The sequence below is a fragment of the Lytechinus variegatus genome, chromosome 11 (assembly GCF_018143015.1).
Source record: "Lytechinus variegatus isolate NC3 chromosome 11, Lvar_3.0, whole genome shotgun sequence".
Taxonomy (NCBI): Eukaryota; Metazoa; Echinodermata; class Echinoidea; order Temnopleuroida; family Toxopneustidae; genus Lytechinus; species Lytechinus variegatus.
In genome coordinates this window covers 27,716,660-27,726,034 of record NC_054750.1, presented here as the reverse complement: position 1 = coordinate 27,726,034, position 9,375 = coordinate 27,716,660, and the positions used below count along the sequence as shown (strand labels likewise).

Below are 9,375 nucleotides of genomic sequence, written 5' to 3'. Positions count from 1 at the left end.
ATTATTTAGTTAATATCGAGTATTATATAAAGTTACACGACCCATCACACTCTTGTCAATGCTATTCTTTCTTCTTTTCCTCCACCCTCTCTTCCTTTTCTCTCCAATGTTTTTTAAACTTTGTATCACTTTACAACTGATAGGGTGGTTACTCTTGCCCCTTCCTTTTTTGCCACACTTACACTTTTACTAAAATGTGACTGCGATGTACATTAATTCAATTTAAATAGGAAAATGTATAATTTGCATTAATTCATTTGCTTAACAGAGAGTATGTCGGCAAATTTCAATTTTTCTCGGTTGCCTTTTATTTGAAACGCCATGTTGGCCTATACTTTGTACAAAATTATGCTATGTGTGCATGATATGCTTGGTATTGTGTCAATTATATCATTGTTAAAATGTTTATGCAAATATATGCCCTATCGGAGGGAAATAAAAAAAACTTGAAAAAAAAATCCCATGCCATTACCAATATAGAATCGCATTTGAGTTTTCATATTGTAATCGTTAAGTTGTCTGCAACTTTACAACAGCTAGGTGAAACTCTACAGAATAGATAAACTGCACCCCCATGAAAAAACGTCAGAGATAAGGAAAAAATAACAGATGAACTTTTGGTATGCTGGAAAAAAAGGGGGTTGGCCAAAGACGAAAGAGTAAGTGCGTCACCGACACTCATTACGATATTGAAATAGGGGATAATATTGGTATCCTTTTGATGAAGTCGAGACAGTTGATGATGTCAAAATGCATCACGCATCAGTTGTTATCCAAAACGTTCACTTGATGAGTAAGATTGTGAAATTGAGCGAAAACTATGTTGACATCACAAGCATGCTGCCACATTCCAAATGAATACTACTCCAAGTATAATTGTTTATAAAATGTCTTTCCTGTATGATTTCCTACTGCTGCTTTGAATAAGATCGCTAAAATTTCTTCCAGATTTCGGCCAACTCGTCGCTAATATATTCTAATATCCACATTTAATTTTTACAAATTTTGATTTCGCTTTCGATCTCATATGTTGTCGGGGAGATGACCTCTGTAAGAGTTTTCGTCCGGGTCAATGACTTCTGAATGACGTAGAGCTTGCCAGGGGTGCAGAAAGCAATGCATGAAGGTGACATGAAGGTCATGTAATACCAATGTCGCGACGGAATCTCAATCTTTGCGTTCTTGAGAACTGTCCCCACGTGTTTGCCGCCGAAGGTGTAATGCTCGATGGAGAGCGACTGGTCGGAAGGTCGGACGCAAGCGATGTAGAGCTGGTCTTTGTCGTTGACGGCAGGGTGCAAGTAGCCCTTCCTCTTCGTCACCGACCACTGGATGTTGCCATCCTCGTCAAGCACGGTGATGTTGCCGAGTTTCTGAGTGACGATGGAGCCGGTCGACGTCGTGCAGATCTGACGAGGAATTCGTTCGGTATTGATGACACGAAGAGGCTTCCCGCCTGCTGGCGAGAAGACGAATATCTTTTTAAGATCCCAGAAAGAGATAAAGATATGGTCCTGGGCGTCGACGTCGAGCATTGTCAGGCCGGTTGTCTCTGAGGGCGTGTCGAAACTGACGTCGGTTGGCGTTTGATCGGCATTGAAAAGCTTCAGAACGCGGCGAGTGTTCGTGGCGACAAATCGGCCGTCGCTGAGGAAAGCAATGTCATGGGTGCCGCGATCGTCGCTCTCGATCAGCAACTTTCTTTCGCCAGAGTAGATGTTAAAGGAATCCACACCGCCGTTGAAATATGACACTGCAACTTTATCGTATGACATGGTTGCGAGACCGTTCATAGCGTCATCACACGGCAAGTCGATTTCATTGACTACCGTCCATCCAGTAATATGAGCGCCGATCTGACCAAGGTCAATGACGTCGCTTGCTGATGGGACAAAGCATGTTTTCCCCGTGAGGTCTCGAAGTCTGCTTGGCGCCATCATATCTACTTCTTCACCGAGGACGACGTCGAGTTCTCGATAGAGATTGTTATGAGCGACACGACTCTCACCGAACAAGGGTTTTCGTTTACCTTTTGAAATCATCTCGCTTGAAACGGATATTTTCTTGGCCAGTGACCGCGCCGTTTTGGTCATGTCAATGAGCTTTCCGTAATACATCGCCTCGACCCGAGCGACTTCCTCAAGCAAAGCCTGCTTGTTTTCATCCAGTTGCTTAATTTTATAATCATAAGCTCGATTGATTTCGCTCTCCATCTTGGTCAGCATGACCCGGATGTGCTTCTCCTCTTGCTTGATATCACCGATATGTTTCTCGATCTTAGCCCTCCTGACCGAGCTCCTCATGACCAGCATATCGATCTTCTGTCGCGTCTCCGTCTCGTATTCAGCAAGATCCTTGATGGAGTGTTCTCTTCCAGAGTGCTTCACCACCGTGCACTTGTGGCAGACGACTTCTTCGCAGTCTTGGCAGTAGAAGTCCATCTGCTCGGACTTGTGTTCGGGGCAGCTCTTGGCGATGTTACTGTCCCGCTCTTTTTCTTTCCGAACCTCCTGGACAGAGACGGTGCGGTGGGTGCCGAAGACATGCACCATTCGGGTATGCCCCGAGAGGCAACTCTCGCAGAGATAGCCCTCACATTCGTGGCAAAATGACACGGCAATGGCCTGCTCCTGGTGGTCATCGCTCATCGACTTCGGCTGGCAAAGGTCACACCTTGGTTTTGACTCATCGGCATAGTGTAAGCCCGTCGAGATCCGATTGATATCCCCGACCAGTCCGTTCAGGGTCACATTGGAGGACAACCCTTCCACTCGTTTCTCATTCAAAGGTGTGGCTTCGCGGCAGAGTGGGCAATGCATGTCAGCATGGTCTGGGTGAAACTCGTCGTATTTCGTCAAGCACTTGCGACAGAAGGTGTGGCCGCAGCTCAGAAGGGTGGCTTCCTCGAAGGTGTCCATGCAGAGAGGACAGTTCAAGTTTTCTGCTGTGACTCGCCGCAATGATGCCATCCTCTGTTTGGTTTGCACCCGTGGGTTTGCAGTATGCGGCAAAGGAAGCTTTTATACCAAAGAGCTTGTCGATCAACCTGCATATGGAGAAAGTAAAATTGAGTGTGTTACCACTTTCAATTCATTTTCGGTTTACATTGTTCTCATTTCAAACAAAGAAATCCAAATTTCATTAGAATAGACAATTGAAATATGAAACAAACATACATTACAAAATATAACAAATATCAGAATTTTGTATTTGATATTCAGATGTATCAAGTGCGAAAATCAACATTAATTACACCCATAGGCGCCTTTAAAAGACAAAGGTGTTTATCATAAAGAACCTAATACAGACCACATGAAACTAATATACGAGAGCACAGGTAACTAGGAATTTGCAATACACATTACATCTAACCAGACGATCTCATCCAAGAATGTTTAGACCAGAAACCTATACCCAAATAGAGATCATCCCGGCATTGCAAATTTAAATTTATTGATATTTAGGACCATCCATGATTTTTTTACAGTGCTTAAACTTCTTTAGTTGAATGTATAGGCCCCTTTTGATATATGAAAGAAGTGACTTTACATTCGAAAGTGATACACTGGATAAGCGAATCTTGTTTTTCCGTTGGTTAATCCAACTAATGAAACTACAAAGGGATTTATTTACAGGCAACTTTCTTGTAACAAACAGTTGGCAGGGCGTATGGTACCAACGATATCTTGATCCAATTATCACACCGCGACCGCACACCTTACGATTGGTCTGCAACCCGATTTCAGAATAAAATGTAATAGAATCTGATGCTAATATTGAGACTTGGAATGTCTTGCTGTGTAATATTCGAAATCATCATACGAACACCTATGTTCAAAATTATATGCAATTATGTTTTCATCCGTCTTAGAATAAAAGTGAATTTAATATCTAGTCGTAATGACGTCATAGCAGTCGTACGATTTGGAACTAATTTGGCCTTTACTCCAAAATAAAGGCTTGCAATTTTTCATAATGGTTATATTAGTATTCTTTCAATTGATTTTAACCTCAGATAAAATGATATGTTCCATTTTTAGAAAATTAGCAAAAATGCGATTAGTTCCAAAATCGGATCGCGAACAGTCGTAAGGTGTGCGGTGGTCTTTAGATTTAAGGGGGTGTGATAATTATATTCATCACATTTTGGATCACCGGGGGGCGTTTGTCGGACACTTTATCCGACAAGTCCAATTTTATCGTACAGTTACCATAGTAACAGTACCTCTCAGTCAATCAACATCAGAGAAAGATGTCAAATCTGACAACTTGTCGGATGAAAATGTTGATGAAACACTCCCCTGACACATTCCATTTCATTTCCGGATAAAACAATTTTGGTAACAGCAATAATTCACACCATTCCACTTACCTGATTTGCAATCACTATTATACTTCTCTCTAGCTCCTCTGATCTTTGTATAGAAATTAATATTCTTCACTTAGCTTAGCTCTTGACTTCCAATTCGAGCAAAAGTTGTGTATCATCAATGAAAGAGATTTAGAACTTAAGACTTTGTTTTATCTCCAGACAGAGGTTATTCGTTTTTGTTTCGTATTCATCCGCGGGGGAGAGCTCCAGGTCGAAACAAATTATCAATCTACTCAAAATAGGATGCTGGTCTCTGTGCGATCCCGGAGCATCAAAACTAAAATCTTCTGTGAAAGTATACAAGAGTTTCGATTCCAAAGATTTTCTGTAAACAATGGATAGCAACGAACTGCAACATCAGTTTCGTTATTCATTTACATGATCTGACTAAAATTATCCCAAAAGAAAGATCCACGATGCCTGCTAGCTTCAATGTCTTACGTAGGCCTACGTTTGGAAAGAATATGTTTCTTTCTCACATCCTTGCGTTCAATCAAACGGAGAGATTGTAAAATAAAAGTTATCTCAGTTTTCTAGGTCGACACCTTTGCAAATTATTTTATCCATTGTCTCCGCCGTTCAAAATGATATTCCGACTTCATAATAGTCCTGAGATCAGGTTGATTACTATTCTTCAATAGTTTCTTAAAATGAAATAGTAGCGAAGGCTATCAAATATCCATATTTTCAGCTATAGACAAGCCTAAGATTCCTCAGGGTACATCGGAATGTTCCTTGTACCAATTCTGATCATGATCTACTGGTTTAGCGCAGAATTAACAAGGTAATAAGCCAGTCGTGTTTTCAGGATATTTAGCAGACGACCAGACAGGATCAAGTTAGATTGATCGATAATCATCATTAATATCCGATATCCACAGGGCCCTGGATGTTAATTTCCGAGAGATTTTAGGCGGGAAAGGAAAGGAGCGACTTATTTCTCAGATCGAGAAGAAGTCCGCGTTGTGTTTTTTCGCATCGAGCGAGACCTCCCTCGATCAAGCGTGCACCAGGTCACCATCCGGGGAGCGTTTCATTGCCGGTTTCATGAAGATTCTTGTCAGTGTTGATCACCGACTGTTGTTACAAGCTACTGGAAATCCTTGCATCTGATTGGCTGAGAGCAATTAGTCAGAGAAAATCACTGGCAAAGGTATTCGTGAAATGCCTCCTCTCCTGCTTGTTCTGTTGGTCATGATGACGTAACCATGACACACCCAGGGGGTGCGTGGTTGGGCCTCATTAGCAAGGGGGAAGAAAACTTGAAGAAAGTTCGAGGTTCTCTGGAGTCCGTTGCATAAAGAATTGTAATCGAATCTCCAAAGTTCAATCGTAAGTTGATTTTCACCCAATCGAATGCATGCGTGATTTGCGTGCGTTTCTTTTTAAAAACAAACGGGAGTGTTCCACCGACAAATTCGCTCTGAGCCAATCAGATGCAAGGATTTCAGTAGCTTATAACAAAAGTCGGTGAACATCACTGTTCAATGAACACCCCCCCCCCCCCTCTTCTCCAACCGGTATCGATATGATCTTGTCGACAGATATGATATGGTTTCAGTTTCCAAGTTCCAATATAAGACCCCAAAATATGAAACAGTCTATTAAATAGTATTATGATGCCGAACACATGCGCTTGCCCCTCCCCCAAATTTTTCACGACCAATTAAACAGACCAAGAAAAAAAAGAGAAAAGGAAAGAGAGAAGGGTGAAATATGACATTATTTTTTTAATATTATGTTTAAATCTATCACAAAATTTGATTTTTTGAAATAAAAATCTTGGATTTTGCTCACTTTCTTCTCACGCTCGCAACGTTTAATGAATATTGCCCTATACGCATAATCTCGCTCCTCAAAATTTAAGACTCATTTCACCACTGGGGGAGTCCATACAAAGAAATGATGATTCTTTTTTAATGCAACCTTCGGTAAGAAAAAGATAAATTTCTCCTTTCTGTTAAACTACGGCGGGTGTGTGGAATTAAAGATAATGTTTTAAATAACGGCACCTCTCTGTCCATCGGATAAACCTATCTCGTTCAATTTTACAGCCCACTATTCCCTTCATTATGTCTTTTCCTGCAAAACTAAATCCTATCGTAAAAAGGATGTCAATCAAAGACTAAAAGTGTAAATTTGACACTTGAAGATCACAAGTCAAGTTTGAATTTATCTTTCATATTTAACAATAATTATGTTCGAAAAGATTAGGCAAACTCTATTTTGATTTCCATATAATAATGTTCCAAATATACAGATGAAAGTTTTATAAGCCTATGTATAATAACTCTTCTAATAATTCAAGAGTGTGAGACAACAGTAAGTGCAATTGAAAAGCTATCCCCCTTTCAGCCCCAATATTCTAGATTTCATCCCGGATTTCATTTTGAATGTTATCATATTTCTCCCCCCCCCCCCCTCTCTCTCTCTCTCACCAGGGGAAGGTGTATTTTTAAATAGATCTTTGACGATCCTCCATCAAAAATATGACAAATCTGGGAGACTGCCAAGAACTGAGGACATCCCGCATCAGTTTAAAGCATTTTTTATAGAGAAAAGGCGTCAATGATTATGTTTTGTTTTATCAGTTAATTATAATTCCATTTGGGGGTCAAAATAATGATAATTATTGTGTGATTGAAATTATGCATGAGGAGAAAATCATAGCAACAGGTCAGTTGATGAATCATTTAAATGGAAACGCATTGTTTTATTGAGGTCCATCTGTTTTTACTACAAACAGTGCTTTCAATTCGTGTGGTCCAGTGTGGTCGTGTGGTCCAGTGGTTAGAGCATTAGACTCATAATCGCAAGGTTGTGAGTTCGAATCCCAACTCTGCCATCGTCTCCACTTTGATAAAAAGGCCCGAGAGTGATATCTGTCGTCTATAACGTCAGCCACTATGACTGATTAACCTAGACGTAAAATGTTTCATAGGTAATTGGTTATATGCAGCTTGGCGTTCACCAGCAAAAATGCTGTCCTGCCGAGTTCCTACGGGAGTTACCACAAACAGAAACAGAATTCGATTTGTTGTATTCAATAAAAAAAAAATCGTTATTACCGTACATTTTTTTCTCCTTCTCTCTTAAACACCCCCTCTCTATAACTCTGTCCATCTGTCTGTCTCCCTTGTTGGCCCCTCCCCTTTTCTCCCACCTTTCACTCACCCCCCCCCCCCAATCAATGGTGTTATGAGAAATTCACCGGAATCATTATATTGACTATTTGGGCAGATTAAACTGATCATGATTTTAAGTTTGAGGAGGGGAACAAATTTTCACTAGTAAGGATTACCAAAAATAAAAAATATAATTTATGTTACATTAGAACAGACACTATAAACAAAGCATAGGCCTATGAGTTGCGTTGGGTATAAGAAGGCCAGGAAGTATGCATATAAAGTTAATTAAGTGAACTAATCGCTTAATAAATGAGGATATCATGATGTTAATGAGCTTAATGATATAGGCGTGTCCAAGTATACAGGCTTGCCAGACTGAGTGGGAGCGGTTATATATTCTCTTTCCAAACACCCAATTAATTAAATATTGGCACATAGTTCGAACAAAAAAAATCGCAATGTGCATGATTGTTATATGCGCGTATCCGGGATCGTGCATGGACCATGCACGGGACTGGGGCGAAAATCCCAATTATTTGGTAATCATGAAGAAAAAGGTGAAAATCACCCCCTCCCAGTGGCGTAGACAGGTCCTTAGACCTGGGGGGGGGGGATGATCCCTAGCTGGGTCATATATATATATATATATATATATATATATATAGAAAATAGAAAAATAGACTTTTTCTATTTTACTCAGGTACTTTTTACTGCTAAACTTCGACTGTTGGCGGTGAGGCCCTTTTCAGATTTTCCTGTTTTGGAGCCGGAGATTCGCCATTGTCATCTTGCAGTCATGGCAACGCGTCTTTAGATGCGTTTTTTACAGTGCGCTTCCTCCATCTTCAGCGCATTGATTTCTTTGAAAGGTGAGTTTCACAATCCGTATGCCCATGAACAGACGTGTTTTTCACGACTGTTTCAGAAACGGATTTTGAATTCTCTTTTTTTGTCACATCATGGGCACTGACGAAGAGTGTGACTTTACCTTTCAATTTTGAGAGCTATGCTCCTTTTAAAATCTATGATTTTATTTTTACGGCATTTACTATACCATTTATGATTATCTATATATATATATATAATTAATATATAAATATAAAGAATGAAGGAGATAACGTACTCGATAAAAACAAAATATCATGGGCCAAAGCAGACGAGTTAAAGATAACAAAATAACACGATATGCCTCATGGATTATCTCGTGTGTCTTTTTTGTCGGATGTCTAGTTATCATCTTGGTCATGACAGTCCTGCTAAACATGATCTAGAATAACTAGTATTCCTTATTTTACTAGTATAGTAGTATACTCTTTTAAAAGTAGCGATATTGTTAATGATCAAACGAATGAATCAACAACTAAAGGAATAAACAAATAAACAGCCAAATAACTAAAAAAATATCAATTACAATTATAGTAATAGGGGTAAAATAAAAAAAGCTCAACATTATATTTCTTATCCACGTGCAGATATGCGGACACTAAAATGATAAGCACACTCTGTTTAAAATTACCATGATTACAAAGGCTTGATTGAATTAAGTATGGAAATGAAATAAACCTCACCGGGTTGTCGGAAGTAAACTGTATAGATAATTTTTATCGCGTAAATGCGCGAGATGATTATGTTTTTTGTCAAAGGTCCGACAATGAACACGCTGAGGGTCGAGTTAGGCTTGTTCTGTGATCTTAGACCATAAATTATCCATGGATTGATTCAATCTGCCTTCGTGAATTAAGGCATGTCTATATATTGGATGATTCTACCTTCTTTGAAAAGCGCAAAATACTCTGAAAAAAATAGTGAAATAGTTCACTCTTTAAGGAGTGAATATATGAAAGAGTGAATATTGAGTGAAAAAAACCTCGGATA

The 9,375-nt window shown here is 39.6% G+C and overlaps 1 protein-coding gene across 1 annotated transcript; it reads right to left on the bottom strand.

Annotated features, from left to right (window-relative positions):
• LOC121424572 (E3 ubiquitin-protein ligase Midline-1-like) lies at positions 1-3,039 on the bottom strand. Its single transcript, XM_041620302.1, has one exon. It carries the CDS (start codon positions 2,967-2,969, stop codon positions 990-992), a length of 1,980 nt encoding a protein of 659 aa, XP_041476236.1. The 5' UTR covers positions 2,970-3,039; the 3' UTR covers positions 1-989.
• Between the last annotated feature and the right edge of the window lie 6,336 nt (positions 3,040-9,375).